Raw genomic sequence first — 18,305 nt, 5'->3', positions numbered from 1 at the left:
TTACACTAGAATTCAAGGACTGTCATTCGATATCACATTCCAATATGGGAATCTTGCCAATCGTTACCCATTCCTTGAATATTCTTGTCATTAACTTGTATCCGATGTCTCTGACTTTATCGTCTCCTTGACGCGGGCAAGACGCCATCTACATTCTTCCCAGTACCATATTCAAAAACAAAGCTTACATTCTATATATTCTTCAATTCCTTGAAAAGTATCTTTTTACACACTTTCACGTCGGTCTTTTTACAGAAGTCAAGTAGTTGTTATTTTCAGACATTTCGAAGCCTCAAATATCATCTACTCGAGTTCACCCAGACACTACGTCAGGACCATGCGTCCAACTTCACTTCCAAAGTGCCTGCTGCAGGTTGCAGCTTGTGGTATTGCACTCATTCCTTTCGCTCACGCGGTACCAGCTACTGTTTATTCAACTGTCACTCGTTATAGAATTTCAGTCGTTCCACAATATACGACTTATACTGATGTCTCTTTTTCGATTCTTACTTATACTGCACCCCCTTCAATTCATACCGAATATGTTACTGCCACAGAAGTTAAGCGTAGAACTACGACTATCTTCGATGGGACAACAACTGTGATCGAGCCGGCTCAAACTGTATTTGGTGAGTACTTTGAAAATACTGGTCAAACGATAAACCCATTCTAATGATTAATAGCATCTGAATGTGCTAGCACCACACAATCTTCTTCTGCGGCCCCTTCGTCGGATATTCCTAGCAGTTCAACTGTATCTTCTGAATTTACTTCATCTTCTGGTTTCACGATTCCACCAGTTAACAATGCCAATTCTGGATCTTCATTTACTAGTGAAGTGTCATCAACTTCAGTTCCACAGGTCACTTCCGAGCCACCTATTACAACTACTGAACCTGCAGTAACAGAAGTTGTCAGTACCGAAGAACCAGGAGTTACAACTCTGCCGCCTTCGGAGCCAACTCGTGTTTCATCTGGCAATACACCAGCTGGTACTTATAATGCAGTGGACTGTTATTCAGATGAAGAGGGTACTGGCTTTCCATTGGCTCCACCGGTCACGGAAAGTACCGATCCAAATGTTTACGACACAGTCGGTCACTGTCTTGAATTCTGCTCTACAGCTAATGGAGGCAACCCATTTAGATATGCAGCAATTGGGCCAGGACACTGCTATTGCTCGAACGGAAAGCTTGAAGCAGAACCAGCCACCGATTGTTTATATCCATGTCCAGGTGACTCGACACAAGTATGTGGAGGAAGTCTTCCACCCACCAGAAGACTCAGACGTCGTGCTCCCGGAGATGCGATTATTGTATATGAATTGGCTGGATACGTTCCTCCAACATCAGTCGTTTCTACCGATGTCGGTCCAACTGAGACATCAGGCCCCAGCTCGACGAGTGAAATCATTGCCACTGAGGAACCTGGTATTACTTCTACAGAAATCCTTCCAACGGAAACACTAGGTGCCAGTTCAACAACTGACATTATTGTTACCGAGGAACCTGGCGTCTCTTCAACAGAAATCGTTCCTACCGAGACTCTTGGAGCCACCTCTGCGACTGAAACTATTGTCACTGAGGAACCAGGGGCTACATCCACGGGGGTTATCCCAACGGAAACTCTAGGAGCTTCTTCATCAACTGAGATCATTGTGACTGAAGAGCCTGGAGTTACAAGTACTACTGAGGCTGGTAGTACAGAAGGACCAGGATTTACTTCCACTACTGAGGTCATCAATACTGAAGGACCAGGAGCCACCAGCACTACTGAAGCTGTCAATACTGAAGAGCCAGGAGTGACGAGCACCTCGGAAGGTATCGTAAGCACGAGCGAACCGGGAGCCACAATGACCTCGGAAGTTGTTAACACCGAAGAGCCGGGCGCTACTAGTACTTCGGAAATTGTCAATACTGAGCAAACAGGAGCTACAACCACTACTGAAGTGGTCAATACTGAAGAGTCTGGAGCTAGCTCAACAGAGGCAGCTAGTAGCAGTGGTACCGGTATTCCACCTGTCAATAATGTTGGATCTGGCACTATGACCACTATAACCACAACTGATGTTATTGAATCTACCACTGAGGTACTCACCCAGCCAGGAGCAACTACTACCTCCGAAGCCGAAGAAACAGGCGCTAGTACAACTTCGGGAGTTGTTAATACCGAGGAACCGACAGCTATTACAACTTCTGAAGGTGTCATTAGCACTGAGCAACCAGGAGTAACTACGACGTCCGAGGTCATCAATACTGAAGAGCCTGCGGAAACCTCAACTTCAAGCCCAGAAGAAACCGTAGCTATAACGACTTCCGAGATCATCAACACCGAAGAACCTGGGGTAACCACAACTCCAAGCCCAGAAGAAACTGTAGCTATAACGACTTCTGAGGCCGTGAATACTGAAGAGCCAGGGGTCACTACGACGTCGGGAGCTGTTATTAGTACCGAGGAACCAGCGGTAATTACGAGTTCGGAAATTGTGAATACCGAAGGACCTGGTATTACTACCACCTCTAGTCCGGAAGAGACTGAGATTGTGAGCACTGAGGGACCTGGAGTTACGACGACCTCGGAGGTTGTAAATACCGAAGAGCCACAAGCAACGTCAACTACAAGCCCTGAAGAAACTGGGCCAGCTACTAGCACAACTGAGATCATCAATACCGAAGAACCAGGAGCAACTTCAACTACCAGCCCTGAAGAAACCGGTCCAGCCACCACGACTTCGGGGGCTATAGTCACTGAAGAACCAGGAGTTAGTACAACTTCCGATGTACCTGAGAGCACAAGCACTGGTACCGGCATTCCACCTGTAAACAATGTAGGATCTGGTACCATGACAACAACCACATCAACTGAAGCACTTGAGTCTACTACGGAAGTTGGGTTAACTACCGAAATTGAAGTCACGACGACTGCTCCTCTCTCCACAAGTGAGCAAAGAGTGTCATCTACAAGCTCTTCCCCATCATCCACATCTATTGCACCTCCTTCATATAGTTATGTCTGCGCAAGTATACCAAGTCTGTTCAATGTAGTAATTGATGAACCTGGCAAGCCAAAACAATGGTTGTCTCAACTTAACTATCCAGATAGTGGAACCGTTGAAGGTACATGGGGCTATGATACATTGCCACCCGTATCATCACGCTCTCTAGCAGCTAGTTTCAATATTGGATTTGGCAACGCTTTCCAAGCAAAACGTCGTTCTGATAATGCTCCAATCTCAGGTGCTGTTCGATTGACCGCTTTAGGATCACCTCTTCAACTTTTCACTGCAGACCATATTTCAGACAGCATGAGAGTATTTACTGCTAGTATTGGGGCAGATTGTTCACTTGGCTTGGATATCCCGAACACTGGAGACAATATTCTGGCTATATGCAGTGGTGTATTCACTATCCTGACACCAGCTAAACAAGTTCAAAGGGGAGATGCATGTACTCAAGTGCGAGCTTTTGCTGTTGCAGTCAATGGACCTTCATCAACATTGTCAACAACCATTGCCTCACCTACAGGATCAAGCACAGGATTGATCGGCACTGAAGTATCCGAAACTGGAGCTTCTTCTACTCCATTGATCGCAACAACTATACCATCTGGAACTTCCGGTCTGGTGACAGGTACTTCAACCTTCTCGCCTATCACATCTTCAACTTCAATTGCTGGATGTCCTGTTGCACCATTTTTCAGAATCTTGGTAAATCAGACGGGTATGCCAGCACAATATCTATGGGATCCTGTCTCATTCGGTGATGATGCTTTATCATTCACCACAGATGCAGCACAGAGTTTGACCTTCTCATTATCACCTACCACTGGTCAACTTCAATTCAATATTGTAGATTTCTTTGGAAATCCTGTATTATTGGCATCTAATCAAGATACCCACAATGCTGGAAATGAAGCAATTTTCTTCTCTACTGCTACCAAATATCAACAACTTGGTTACCAACCTGTTGTAGCATCTATCAAACCAGATTGTTCCATCGGGTTGACATTACCATATAATGCCGCTAACATTATACAAGCTTGTCATGGATCGATCTACCTAATGTTATCACCTGGAGCAGGTTGTGTAACTGTTTCATTGTTGATGTTGCCTTTTGATCCTTCAGCCACAACCACGGCTGTTACATCGACAACGTCTTTTTTAGTCTAAGTTCGGCGAGTCTGGAAAGCCCCTCCGTTACTTCGACTGAAGTCACTCTTTCTTTCTCATCAGTTGAATTGTCTAGCGGATCGCTAGCTACCAGCTCGCCCGACTTCACGAATACACCGTCCGGGGTGTCCAGTTCGTATTCTCTTATATCATCTTCATTTTCAGATCAATCAGCTTTTACAACTCAAGGAACTCTGACTTTTTCGACGGTCGGTTCTTTCATTAGCTCTTCAGCATTTGAGTCATCTAGTAATTTTGCCACAATTTCTTCCTCTATCATTAGTTCATCTTATCCATCATTTACCTCCGAGTCATTTTCTCAATCTGAGTCGGCTTTCCTATCTCAAACTATGCAAACTTCTTCTGGACAAGAAACCCAAAACGCATCATCTACTTCTGATATCTTCTCTTCATCGACTATACCGTCTTCATCCATCATTGAAAGCTCAATATCTGCATCCCTTTCTTCATACGAATCTAGCTTGGCATCGTTTTCGGCTTCTCAATCCTCTGGCTTCATGACTAGCTTCTCCACAACTTCACTCTTAAGTTTTGAACCTTCAGAAACTCAAAGCACTGCCATTCCATCCGTTTCGAGTGCTGAGTCTTCGAGCTTTGGAGATGGAACTTCCACTGGTATTCCACCAGTTAATAATGCAGCTTCTGGTACAACTACAACGACTGAACAAAGTAGCTTATTCACTTTGGAATCAACATCCCAACCTAAAATTACTTCCAGTTCTGTATCTTTGTCTTTGTCCGAACAATCATCTTTACCAGAATTCACATCTACTTTGGGGCCATCATCTCTATCTGAAAATTCTTCCATAATTGGACAATCTTCTTTGCCTCAAATCATAACTTCTTCCGAGTTAAGTGAAACATTATCTCTGCAGGTATCTTCGACCGAGATCCTCATTGGCTCTTCTACTTTCCCTCTTGAAAGTTCCGGTTCCCAGACTGTAATTTCCTCGACAAGTCCAGAGAGTACTTCTGAAGCACAAGAGACATCATCGAGTCTTGAAAGCCAATCATCTATTTTGACTTCAGTGTTGGGGACTTCTATTCCATTGACCACCGATATACTACCGACCTCTACAGGAAGTCTAGTTTCGAATACAGAGAATCTATCAACTTTTGGATTCGAGTCCTCAACAGGAATACTTTCCAATTTGGAATCCAGTACAGTGATCAGCCTACAATTATCTTCTACGACTGAAATCCTTGAGTCATCGATCATAACCCAGATCTTCTCCACGAGTACCATTGCGTCTTCTGAAAGTGGTTTCCAATCGCTGACAGGAACATTGGTCCAATCATCTGGAGCTGCAAGTAGTACAGCTGTTTTCTCTTCCCCGGCATTATCCATCATTCCTTCGAGCAGTGCACAGTTGAGTACACTCGAAGAATCTAGCGCTGTCCTATCCACCACAGTTGTTATTACTTTGTCGGAATCCGCATCTCCAAGTATAGAGACCTCTGTTGAAATAACGAGCACTTTCGTAGGAACACCAAGTCAGTCATTCGAGGCCTCAAGTAATATTGGATCGATTACATCTATAGAGACTTTCATTAGCACTACTATAGTTATCGAATCAAGTATTGAACCGACTCTCGGGGCTACCAGTAGCTTTATAGGATCGCCCAGTCAGTCATTTGAGTCATCTAGCAATATTGGATCCACTGTAGTTACAGAAACACTGGTTGGCACATCTAATTCTATCGAACAAAGTTCGTTACCTACTGAAAGTAGTACTGGTATTCCACCAGTCAACAATGTAGCATCAGGAAGTACCACGACGACGACTTTGGACATTCAATCCACAGGTGATCTCACAACTGATCTTGGTTCTGTTATTTCTACGACTGGTTCAATCGAATCCAGCTTGGCGGAAGGCTCTAGCAGTACTCTCATTGAAATTTCGACATCCACAGGGTTTGGATTTGTTAGTTCAACACAGATCTCGGAGAGTTTATCTGAGAGTACCATTCTTGGATTCACAAGCAGTATTGAATCTATTGTCTCCACGATAGCTTCAATTGAACCAAGTCTATCTGAGGCAACTAGTAGTCTCATAAGTCTTATCCAAACTTCCAACTCTGGAGTTGGGACCTCATCACAACTGTCGGAGAGTGTAACGGAAAGTGCCAGTCTCATCTTCACAAGTAATATTGGATCTGTCATTTCTACGGCAGTTTCAACGGAACCTAGCTTATCAGGAGGGGTTAGTAACACCTTAGGACCTATTGAAACATCTACAGGTACTGAAATCGTTCCCTCGACACAAGAGAGCGTTACTTTCGAACTAACGAGCAGCTTTGGATCTGTCATTCCCACGGTAACTCTAATTGGTACACCCATCGAGCCCAGCTCAACTGAAGTCCTCAGTAACTCGGCGGGTACTGCTGGATTAAGTACGGATATCAGTCAATCAGTACAACTATCGGAAACCTCTAACTTGATGCCCACATTTACAGGCACGTTCGAGGTATCGGTTCCAGAATCAAGCCTTGGTAGTACTGCCCAAATTACCTCCGGGTCCAATTTGGACCAGTCAACAAGCCTACCCGCAGCAACGAGTGAACCTTTATCCCTTACGACGAGCATTTTCAATCCATTATCTACCTCAACTGAAATTGCTAGTACATCGGAATTATTGAGTGGCGAACCATCATTGATAGTGACTAGTAGTTTGCCAGTCATCACCAGTGAATTCACTTTGATTCCTATATCCAGTTCGATTGAAATCATCACCACCTCAGGATTGCTAAGTGGAGAGTCATCATTGACTTCGTCTAGTAGCTTACAAGTTATCACCAGTGAAGCGAGTCAAGCCAGTCCTGAAAGTCTTTTCTCCAGTACAATTGAGATCGTTACTGGTAGTACCTCTGAGCTATTTACTTTGGAGTCATCTTTCTCTTCGGGGGCCGCTAGTATACCTATATCTTCTACATCAGACACCTCAATAGCACCTTCTACAACAATCGGAACGATTGGATTGGAATCTTCCACCACAGAACCTTCATTTATATCATCCAGCAATTCCGAATTCCTGTCTGAGACAGCCAATTCTGCTTCTGCAAGCTTTACTGGTACCGAGTTAACTTTCGGTAATGGTATTGGACAAAGTGGTAGTATTTACACGTCCACCACTAGCTCTGGCTTTGCAACTTTGACTGAGACTGCTGTATTGAGTACAGAAGCTACTTCGACCTTGTTACTTGTGTCTTCCACAGGGATTGAAACGACTGATAGTGGCTCTACACTTCTGACTAGCGCGATTCTATCTACCATAGTTTCTGAACCGATTGATAGCACTTCTTTGCCTGTCTTAGAATCTCAATCGATTGAGATATCGATTACTGCCATAGAATCTACAACCTTTGAGCCTTCTAGTCTTAGCAGTACACTGGAAACAAGCCCTGTCACATCTCTCCCACAGTCATCATCAACCGAAATTGGTATTAGTACTTCATCAGTGGTGAACAGTGCTTTGGAAACATCGACTGGTCAAACACTGGGAGAGTCAAACACTTCTGGGTTACCTCAAATATCGACCAGTATCCTCGAGTCTTCAGTTTCTTCCCTATCAATACCAACGACGACCATTGAGATTATCACAGATTCCGCTCCTTTACAGTCAGAACCGGCTTCATCTTTCACAGATGTATTGATGCCAAGTGGCTCTTCAGCAATAACCAGCGTTTTCTCGGGTACTACGAGCAGCATATCAAATGAAATTACAACATCTGCAGAAAGTAATTTGATATCGTCTTTTACGTCTCAAGAAACTAGCAGCAATGTTTTCCAATCACCAATTCCATCTGTTTCAACAACTAATTCCTTGGATATCTCATCATTGCCTTCGGTCGCTTCCGAGACCGAGATTATCAGTGTCACTCAATCAACGATTCTTTCTCTTGTGGAAAGTGAAACATTGCAACCTTCAGAGTCAGTCGCTGCTTCTAGTTTCATTCAAACTTCCAGTCAGATTACGTCAGCCGAGAGCATTGGTAGTTCGGAAATAAGTGGTACATTACCGACTCCTATCACTTCAATTGCCCTCAGTAGCACGACTGAGTTCCTTGTATCCACATCCGATGGGACTCTCAGTGTTAGCTCTGGATTAGGTGAATCCCTTGTAGCTTCTTCGACCTTGACCGGTTCGGATTTTACTTCAATCCTCATACAATCTACGTCTGAACCAACATTTGGGTTTTCTACATCCCTTAGTAGTCTCGAGGAGTCTATGACGAATGGCATTTCTACAAATCTTGGAGTATCCAGTACTGAACTTCTATCTGGTACCCCAACCAATCTTGGAACACAGCTTTCAACCAGTGAGCCTGAGTCCTCAGTTGTTTTGATAGCCTCAAGTACAACTCTCATCTCTATACCTTCTGAAGCAGGTAGCATTGGCTCATCCGGCACAACTATCATTGAAAGCACTTCTCTGGCAACTACCGAGGCTTCCTTATCAAGCGGTTTGGCGGCTACTTTAACAAGCCTATTATCTACTTCAATTCCGTTGGAAACTTTAACGCTATCTGCGAGCGACAGTGAAACCTTATCCATTACTGAAATCTCGAGCGTTCTATCAACAGCAGCATCATCATTTTTGGAATCTAGTGCATCATCAACGCAAAGTTCCGCTTCCTCAAGTCCATCGGCTTTCTGCGTGGAAGGTACGGGATCTAGTACCGAGGATAACTCTGACCTCTGTGAATTTACTTGCAACTTTGGAGTATGTGCAGATCCATGTACATGTACTGCATATGCGGTCTCAGCAGTCGAACCTCCACCCGAGACCAATACTCGTGGATATGCTCTTAGGGAATTCGATGCCGAAACATACGATCCACTCTGTGACTTTGCTTGTAGTCATGGATATTGTCCTCCTGATACTTGTACAACAAACTCGGATGGCTCTCCTGTATCTTCTATTTCCTTTTCAGCAACTTCATTCCCAACTTCTTCGGCGATTGAAAGCGGCTCTACCTTGTCGGCGATTCCATCAACTTCGATTGAAAGCTCAGAATCCGATTCGGCTTCTTCATTCCAACCTTCATCGACAGCTGCCGAGTCCAGTACTGGCATTCCGCCTGTAAATAACGCGGCATCTGGTAGTGGGAGCTCAAGCACCTTCGAATCCCAGTCAACTAGTGCCTTGGAATCTTCTGCAATATCGATAGATTTGACGACTGAAATATCAACCAATGGAGCAGGTTCTTCCACCGTTTTTGGTGCATCGAGTACCACTTTAACCTCAATACCATCCGAATTATTCAGTGCTACTGAATCATCAATAGAATCGGTGGTGCCAAGCAGTATTGAATCAACCGTTGTCAATTCTGCTGAAACTTCTGCTGTTTTCACTACGCCGATCCAATCATCCCTACCAGCCTCGACAAATGGAATCTCAACCTCTTATCCTACCTTCAGTGATGAGGTAATGACTCCATCTATTGCCATCAGTACCACGTTAGAAGCTTCTATATCGATATCAATTGGTGAACCCGAAACTTCTACGCCATTCAGTGATGAAGTCATAACCCCCACAATTGCTGTTAGCACTACATTGACTGGATCATCCGCATTGCCATCAAATACCGGATTTGAAACTTTTTCTACTACATTCAGTGATGAAATTATCAATCCTTCAATAGCTAGTAGCACTGCACAAGCTCAATCCACTATATCGGCTTCGAATACTGGTATTGAAACGTCTTCAGGCCCTTTCAGTGAGGAAGTTATCACTCCGTCTACTGCGCCCACTTCGACGTTATCTTCTGGTACCATCATTGAAATCATATCCTCCGGTACTCCTGGACTTATAAGCTCATCACTATTGCCGGAAGTGACGAGTATTATAGACGGAACTTCAGAATTCCCATCAATAACTGGAACAATAGCTCAGTCTTCAACCGAGTTGATTGATATCGAGACTTCGTCGGGCTCAGGATCCTTGCCAGCTATCACTTCATCTCCTTCAGCTGAAATGTCCTCATCTTTGAGTCTTTCTGCCAGTGAATCCGGTGCCATTACCACTTCAAATACAGGTATAGAAACAAGTCTTGGGGCTGGATCCCCGACCCTTGATTCTTCATTCATATCAAGTACTGGTATATCAACAAATGAAGCCACTTCCTTGCCTACCGAGGCTAGTCAAATTTCCAGTGGCCCAGGATTTGAATCTAGCCCTACTATCATATCGACTTCTAGTATAGAAACCGAATCCCAGATTGAAACTCCAACTCTTACGACTTCAACTCTTCCAATTGAAGCTTCTCTAAGTGCCAGCACTTCAATCCTTGAATCAAATTCGGCTGCTGTATCAACGAGTGAAATTGAATCCACCGGAACAACAGCTCCAATAGTTGGGAACTTGGAATCTGGGACTTCATTTGGAGCCTCGGAAACACTCAGTAGTACTATATTGTTATCAGTAATCACGGAAGTTGGTACACTGACGAGTGGATTCTCAATTTTACCAACCGAGGTCTCTGCTAGTTTGAGTGGCTCAAATATTGGAACAAGTCTGCCTTCTGAGCCTAGTCCTACGGGTGATGTATCAAGCACTGCACTTCAATCTACATTGAGTGTTGAGACCTCGGGAAGTATCGGTGGAGTATCTGAATCTTTATTTGAGACCGCCAGTGTTTTGAGTAGTACTGGTGCAAGCACGATTGAGTCTGCGAATCCGACTGAGACTTCCATTGCCTCCCAAAGTTCCGGTGCTGAGAGTCAATTGCTTACCACGAGTATTCCTGGGTTGTCAGCACTGCCATCTACTCTAGTTGGAAGCTTTAGTCTCATCGAAAGTTCCGGGATCATATCAATTCCATCGGTTCAATCTACAGATTCCGTGATTGAGACTCAATCACAGACCGTGATCATTTCCAGCGAGTCCGGAGTTCCATCAAATTCAGTCCAAAATCCCGGATCCACAATAACTTCATCTTCCGAGATTGAAAGTCTATCGGCAGCTCCAAGTACCTTGCCTTCAGGGATACCTTCAAGTACGATCGAAAATTCCTTAATTTCTTCTGTTCAGCCCGTCCGATCTTCATTGCCTGTAGTTGAGCCTTCTACAGCCGCCGCCAGCAGTCTCCTTTCTTCGGAATTATCATCCCAACAGCCCCAGATATCTTCCATTGCTTCGATAATACCATCATCTGTGGCCTCACAGTCTGAATTTTCTTCCACCGTTGAAGAACTCTCAACTGTGGGCACGCTCATTTCTCTCTCATCTACGATTGCTGGATCTGAGAGCTCTTCCGACATTGTTCTGAGCACAAGTTCAGGTGCCGTCTTATCTGAATCCTTCTCCAGTAGCCTTTCCCAGCTCCCATCGTTTACGAGTGGAGAAATTGCCACCAGCTCTTCGGCTGTTGAATCCAGTAGCACAGTTGGTAGCAGCATTCCAATTGTTGGAAACATTGGCTCGGGAACTTCCCTTCAATTCTCAGCTTCGGAAACATTTCTATCCGTCTTGCCAAGTTCCTTGACATCGGATCTTGGTTCTGTAAGCTCCAGCCTTGTAATAGTTTCAAGCACGGTCATTTTGACGGTTGAATCACAGACTTCCGAACCCAATTTTTCTTCCACCGCTTCCTTGAGAAATACAGCGCCTTTGGAGACATTCATTGAAACCTCATCATCGATACCCGAGCTTACTTCTAGCTCAGAGAGTACACTTCCAAATACTGGAGGATCACAAGCTATATCTTCGACAGAATCACTTGCCATTAGCCCAACTATTGGCTCGGGGTCTCAATCTAGCTCTCTACAAACAAGTTTCGATTCTGAAGTTTCGAATATTAGCACTGAGCAAGTTCTTCCTTCCACTGAAAGCCTTGAAGTTATCTCATCCACGCAACCTTTATCCTCTGTTACCCTTCCGAGCACTGGACTTGCAACTGAGGTTCCCTCATCATCACAAGGTATATCTTCAGTGGCAACTTCAACTCAGCTAGGTGAATTTTCGTCAACGATTTCCAGTTTACAAACCGTGGAAACATCTTCATCAGCACAACAAGGTCTCTCTTCGACAGTATTGATTGAGCCATCTCAGCCGGCTATATCCTCCGACTTGACCGGAATTGCATCATCTGAAATCTTAAGTGCAAGTGCAACAATCACAAGCCTTGAGACCACCGTGATCCTGACAGTTATTTCGACGTCTGCATCTGATTTTGGTTCCGAATCTGAATCAATTACGGCTTCATCTACTACTGATATCCTAGTGTCGATCGTTCCAAGTCTTTCTGCTTCGGCCTCGGCCTCTCAAATAAATTCGGAATCTTCAACTAGTTTAGTAAATTCAGGCTTAGAGTCAACCACGATATCGACTTCAGAGTCCAATTTGCAGAGCACGGCTTCGTCGTCAATACCCAATGAATCTGTACTTCCTGAAGCATCCTCGACAGAAGGGCTTTTAGGTACATTTGTCCCAAGTGCTTCTCAGACAAGTCTTGAAGAAATTACATCTTCAAGCAGTTTCCCTTCGAGTACATTATCATCTGAGTCTTCCTCTACTATCGAATCGCTCTCATCAGCCAGTGAAACTGGAACCGGTATACCTCCCATCAACAATGTAGTAACTGGAAGCACTAGCATCAGTACCTCCTTCGAGACCACATTGCCAGCTTCCGAATTCCAGATATCCAGCACTGAGCCACCGTCTGTGGCCCCCAGTACACAGGGTTTAACAGATTCGAGCGGTCTACCTCTTGGTACAAGTACAAATCCATCACTCTCCACCCTGGAATCAGGAACTAGTTCTAGTACCGAGTCATTATCAAGCTCTGGTTTTCCTAGCATAACGATATTCAGTTCAACCGCCTCGCCATCGACTACATTCTCTGGTGCATCTGCTAGTGCAACGTCATCATTCGATTACATTGGCTGTTCTTCAAACTCAACAGGCACCCTAGATGGCCCAACAACATACTCATCAGATATGACACCAGCTATCTGCTCAATTATTTGTTCTGAATACGAATACTACGCAGTTGAGAGTGGGGTTAAGTGTGTATGTGGCGATAATATAGAGTCAGGTGGTATCTTGTCAGGTGCGAATTGCACCACAACGTGTGGTGATGGTAATGGTACTTCATCTTGTTCATCGGCATCTGCATCTGCTAGTGCCTCTACACTGGTAACAGTACTAAGGCCTAGAAATATTGCAGCTACGGGGAGGTATCCTAAGAGGTGGTAAAGGATAAATGGGATGGATTTTGTTTAGTGTTTTGGTTTGTAACAGGGAGTTTAGAGTGTTAGGCGTGATCACTAGTTTCATATATAGTTTTGATTAGTTTTCCTTCTCCTATTTCTTTCTACGCCAGCAGTTGTGGCTGTCGGTTGGTTAACTAAATGTATTCGTTTTAGATGTAAGGAATTTTGGAGGGAAAATGGGTGAGCGAGCGAATGGTGTGGAATGTTTATCCATGGATTTCTTTGAATACATGAACTTTTGTGTCTGATCTTCTTATGTTTAGAATGATATCGTGTTTCTTTCACTTCAACGTTCTTGATGTATTGTGATATTTGTAACATGCAACAAGATGAGATACACTTGCGAGTACATACATAAGGTATTGATGAGTCAACGACAACATACATGTGTATTGTTATGGCGCTTAGAAACTTATTCTATTTACCAATAAAACTATTTGCCCTTGACAAAATCTGGCAAAAATCCTTCGAATATAAACGACCTCGTAAGAAATACTCCATAATATCAACCTTCGACGTAATGTGCCAAATTTCTCAACGCCTCATGTTGAAATTTAATCTGCCGAATTTCCTTCATGGTAGCTTCACTTATCATTTCCCAACCTCCTTCTAAGGAGAGGTCCGGCTTGTCCATGGTCGTGACTTGTACGGCGGAATCCTTTCTACAGTCGGGACATCTTCCTTTCTTCTCGATTTTGTCGGAGTTCTCGCCAGCGCAATCTTTGGAGACTTCTTTGCAGAGGATGAGAAATTCTGTTGCGATTGTGTGATCGCAGGCTTTCCAGTACCAGTGGGTTGTTGTGCACATTTTGAGATGTGAGGGTTTGGAGGTTTGGGAGATGAGGGAATGAGATGGATTGGAGTGGGAGGTTTGGAATTTGGATTTGAGGGAGTATATGGATATAGGTTTGACTGTGGTTTCGGAAGTGATATTGTGGAATTTGAAAATGGAGAAAGCAAAGATGGGGAAAAGAAGAAGCCATTAAATATGATGGTGATGGGATAGTAACACAGGAATCACAGTCATGACCTGCTTGTTTCCGTGAATACCGTCATGATGGATTAAGACTACGTATCTATCGGTATGAGTGTTCTAATAAGGAGATCAATTGGTTTTGATTGTGTGATTGAGATCCATAACTTTATGAGTATTTGAACAATGGTGGTTTGGAGATGATCCGACCCTCTTGGATGCTTCCCGTGGTTGACTTCAAACCTGGAGAAATAAGTATTCGTAAGGAGTTTAAATGGAAATTGTGATGGGATGAGTAGACTCTCTTCTTGACCTCGCGATACATATTATGTACTTTGGCTTTTTTTAATAAGTGATGTATGATATGTTGGAAGAGTCCGCAATTTGGATGGAGAGGATCTTATTCAAGTGATCCTCTTTTTCCACATCGTAAGTTCGCATCTACAAATACAAGAAGAAAGGTTCAGTGCAGGACTTGGATTATCAATATCTCCGAACACGTTCATAGAGCAAAATAAATGAAACGAACACTGTGAATAATGATTTCTTTCGATGTTTCTTCAAATGGGAATCATTGACGGTCCCATATTTTGTTCCATGTCGTACACGTGATATGCAGCTAAAAATTTCGCTTACACTAGCGTTTTTCGCACACAATTCTCCATTCCAGAAATCTCGGTGCGAAATTTTTGAAAACAACCAACGACGACGACAAATCCAGGTTCCTCACCAATCCGACAAGATGACGAAGATCAACAGCTGTATGTACCATCAATCGATTGTTACCGCAATTCTGCAACATTTTCATTTTGAATTTGCCAGTAATCCCATGAAATCGCGAAGCTAACAGCAATTTTTTTCCAGCCCTCCACTCCTCCAGGAGAAAGTCCCGCAAGGCTCATTTCGATGCCCCATCCAGCGTCAGACGTACCATCATGAGCGCTCCTTTGAGCAAGGAACTCCGTGAGAAGTACAACGTGCGTATTAATTCTCTGCGATTTTCTGAATTTTCAACATCTAACAGAATATTTTTCAGGTCCGCTCCATCCCAATCAGAAAGGATGATGAGGTTACCATCGTTCGTGGTTCCAACAAGGGATCTGAGGGAAAGATCACCTCCGTCTACCGTCTCAAATACGTCGTCCACGTCGAGCGTGTCGTCAAGGAGAAGTCCTCTGGACAATCCGTTCCCCTCGGTATCCACCCATCCAAGGTCATCATCACCAAGTTGAAGTTGGACAAGGACCGTGAGAGCATACTTGAGCGCATCAAGGCTGGTCGTGAGATCAAGGAGAAGTTGAAGAGCAAGGCATAAATTTGGCATATAAAATTGGGTTGGGATTGGCGTGCTTTCGATGAGCGTTACATGCATTAATCCCTGGCTTCTGCCAGCTGGATGTGCTAGGCATAGTCAAATGAAAAATTATGGCCATTTCACATCCTTCGTGCTTGCACGTCTGGTACCACTGTGAAATGCTCCATGGGAGTCCTCCCGAAGCAACAAGTGTCTATGATACTTGTGACAACATGTTGTTGTGTTGTTGATTGCTATACCTGTTTTGGGAGGACTGACCCTCTACTAACTTGCTCTAGGGTTATTGTGAAATACATATTCGTTTTCGTGACCATTTACGCTCATATATCACCTTGTTGACATTTTCTACCATTGTTTTCGAGATAAACGACGAGCGAAGAGGAAATCCAAAGTTTTCCTTATGAAGTTAACTTTCTTGCCTGCAGACTTTCCTCTAGATTTCACTAAAATCTCTGAAGAACGAGAGTTTGATGGCAAGGGACATCAGTGTTGTTTTATAATTATGCTATCTACTCGTCTTATCGACAGCAATCGACGAACTCTACGCTAGAATTGTCCGATACAATTTAGTAAACTACCAGAAATATACTTCATTCAAAATCCAAATCAAAACTTCTCAACATATGGTCTGACATCCAACTCCTGGGTGAAATGTGATCTGTGTTGTGTGTGCAAATACCAATATGCATCCGCAATCTATACATCATGTCAGTCATTGAAGGCGAATTCACATAACAAGTACTTACAGCATCGGCCTTGATCTTTCCATCTTCAACCCCTCCATTCGCTTGCCACTCCTTAGTTCTAGGAATATCAATTACACCGTCAATGATCGCATGCGCAACATGTACTCCTTTAGGACCAAACTCTCTAGCCAAACTCTGTGTGGTTGCTCTCAACGCAAATTTACCACTCGCGAATGATGACATTAGAGCACCGCCTCTTAGGGATGCTGTAGCTCCTGTGACGATGAGGGAGGGTGGATGTGGGGAGTCAGCCACGGAATCCAGAAGGAGTGGTAAGGCTTTTTGTGCAAATAGGTAGAATCCCCTCCTATGCGTTCTTTAGCTTTTGTTCTGAACTCATCTTCCCACCATCTGTCTACTCAAATAGTTGAAAGAAACACTACACTACTCACCCATTACTCTCATACCCCGCCTCATAATCCTCCAAACTCAACTCCAAAAATGGCTTCCTCACAAACTTGCCCCCTACATTGTAGACCGCAGCTGCCAATTTCTTGGAACCGTATTGCTTCTTGATTTCTTCAAATGCGTTGGATACGGAAGAGGGGTCAGAGACATCAGTGCTGATTCCGATTGCTTGTCCTCCGGATGAAGTGATAGCTTTTATGGTAGGTTCATAATTGGCGGGATTACGGGCTAAGAGCACGACGGGGTAGGTGGAAGCAAACTTGACGGCGACGGAATGGCCTAAAGGAGGGTGTGTATTAGCATCTCTATTCTCCGGCAGTGATTGTGATATTAGACAACATACCAGTACCTGCACCAACACCGGCGATGATGCTAAAGAAATTGCTGGATGGAGGCATGTTTGTATTGTTAGTTGAATTGTAGCTTAGAATGGACAAAACTTGTGGTAAACGATCAGAAGACGTGGATTGAGAATCCGTGATGTAGATGAGGGGTACAAAACAAAGGGAACACAGCACGTTAAGAGGGTTTATATGAAAATTGCGAGATGGGACAGCGATATGGGACAATGTGTTTGATTGATAATACTATATGCATGAATATTCCGCTTCGTTCAATCAATGGACAGTAAAGCTGATGATTAAACATTTAGCTATGGCATTTGTTTGAAGAGAAATGACGATTGCAGCTTGATGATGGAAGCTTTGTAAGAAGCTCGGTGGGGTGAACACCGATGAGACCGATGATGAGTAATCTGGTGACGTGAAGATGGTGTTTTCCGTTCTTACCATCAATGGCCATGGGTGGAAATAGCGGTGCAATCTTATGAAGAGACAGATGAGATCAACGACAAGCGAAGGATGAAGATATAAATACCTACCTATACTTCAATGTATAGAATCGTCTGAAAATCGTCTGAAAAACAGCATGCTGGTCAATGATGGTCGGTTAAATAGGTCTAGAAAGGAACATTTGCGATTTGACCTTTACTATCATCGCCACCACGATCTAGACCATAGATCTGCTTCTAACTAAGCACTGCCATTCTATCATTCATGCTTCACGACCAAACTCTTTTGACCTCAAATTTCATCCCTTATCTAACCAATTCCAAATACTGTCCCTAAATATCATAATGTTAACATTTGTTGCACATCTGAAAAACAGCCGGAGACTCGTCTCCTCGATGGTTTGATATCAAAATGGTTCAAGAGCAAATCAATAAATACCATTAACACGCCTACGACCGAATAAAGTCTGGATCGTCTTTTCTCCAAGTTACACGAGGTTTGAATGTGTTATTATCGGATGATAAATTCCGGAGATTTCATTCCTTTTAGAAAAGTACAATGAAACGGATCTTTTACTCCTACGTTGTAGAAACTGGAGCGTAAGACGATCATACCCCACGTATATTTACTATCTACTCGTTCTATGTAGATAGCTGCGGATGTGAA

At 43.7% G+C, this 18,305-nt stretch overlaps 5 protein-coding genes across 5 annotated transcripts; 3 read left to right on the top strand and 2 right to left on the bottom strand.

Moving 5' to 3' along the window:
* Positions 1 to 337: 337 nt before the first annotated feature.
* On the top strand, positions 338 to 4,168 carry EAE98_007183 (uncharacterized protein; the record flags this gene model as incomplete). The annotated part of the gene is made up of 2 exons (XM_038954806.1): positions 338 to 629; positions 684 to 4,168. The coding sequence occupies 2 exons, from the start codon at positions 338 to 340 to the stop codon at positions 4,166 to 4,168; spliced, it is 3,777 nt and encodes a 1,258-aa protein (XP_038808948.1).
* A 350-nt stretch (positions 4,169 to 4,518) lies between these two features.
* EAE98_007182 (uncharacterized protein) lies at positions 4,519 to 13,389 on the top strand (the record flags this gene model as incomplete). Its single annotated transcript, XM_038954805.1, has 1 exon — positions 4,519 to 13,389. One exon carries the CDS (start codon positions 4,519 to 4,521, stop codon positions 13,387 to 13,389), a length of 8,871 nt encoding a protein of 2,956 aa, XP_038808947.1.
* Positions 13,390 to 13,911: 522 nt separating this feature from the next.
* Positions 13,912 to 14,214, bottom strand: EAE98_007181 (uncharacterized protein; the record flags this gene model as incomplete). Its single annotated transcript, XM_038954804.1, has 1 exon — positions 13,912 to 14,214. The coding sequence occupies one exon, from the start codon at positions 14,212 to 14,214 to the stop codon at positions 13,912 to 13,914; it is 303 nt and encodes a 100-aa protein (XP_038808946.1).
* Positions 14,215 to 15,121: 907 nt separating this feature from the next.
* Positions 15,122 to 15,694, top strand: EAE98_007180 (uncharacterized protein; the record flags this gene model as incomplete). The annotated part of the gene is made up of 3 exons (XM_038954803.1): positions 15,122 to 15,140; positions 15,244 to 15,356; positions 15,416 to 15,694. 3 exons carry the CDS (start codon positions 15,122 to 15,124, stop codon positions 15,692 to 15,694), a joined length of 411 nt encoding a protein of 136 aa, XP_038808945.1.
* Positions 15,695 to 16,300: 606 nt separating this feature from the next.
* Positions 16,301 to 17,246, bottom strand: EAE98_007179 (uncharacterized protein; the record flags this gene model as incomplete). The annotated part of the gene is made up of 4 exons (XM_038954802.1): positions 16,301 to 16,390; positions 16,441 to 16,747; positions 16,833 to 17,127; positions 17,192 to 17,246. 4 exons carry the CDS (start codon positions 17,244 to 17,246, stop codon positions 16,301 to 16,303), a joined length of 747 nt encoding a protein of 248 aa, XP_038808944.1.
* Positions 17,247 to 18,305: the final 1,059 nt, after the last annotated feature.

Source organism: Botrytis deweyae, assembly GCF_014898535.1.
Source record: "Botrytis deweyae strain B1 chromosome Unknown BDEW_016, whole genome shotgun sequence".
Classification (NCBI taxonomy): Eukaryota; Fungi; Ascomycota; class Leotiomycetes; order Helotiales; family Sclerotiniaceae; genus Botrytis; species Botrytis deweyae.
Note: the sequence above shows the minus strand (reverse complement) of the source record. Positions and strands in the feature narration are given on the sequence as shown.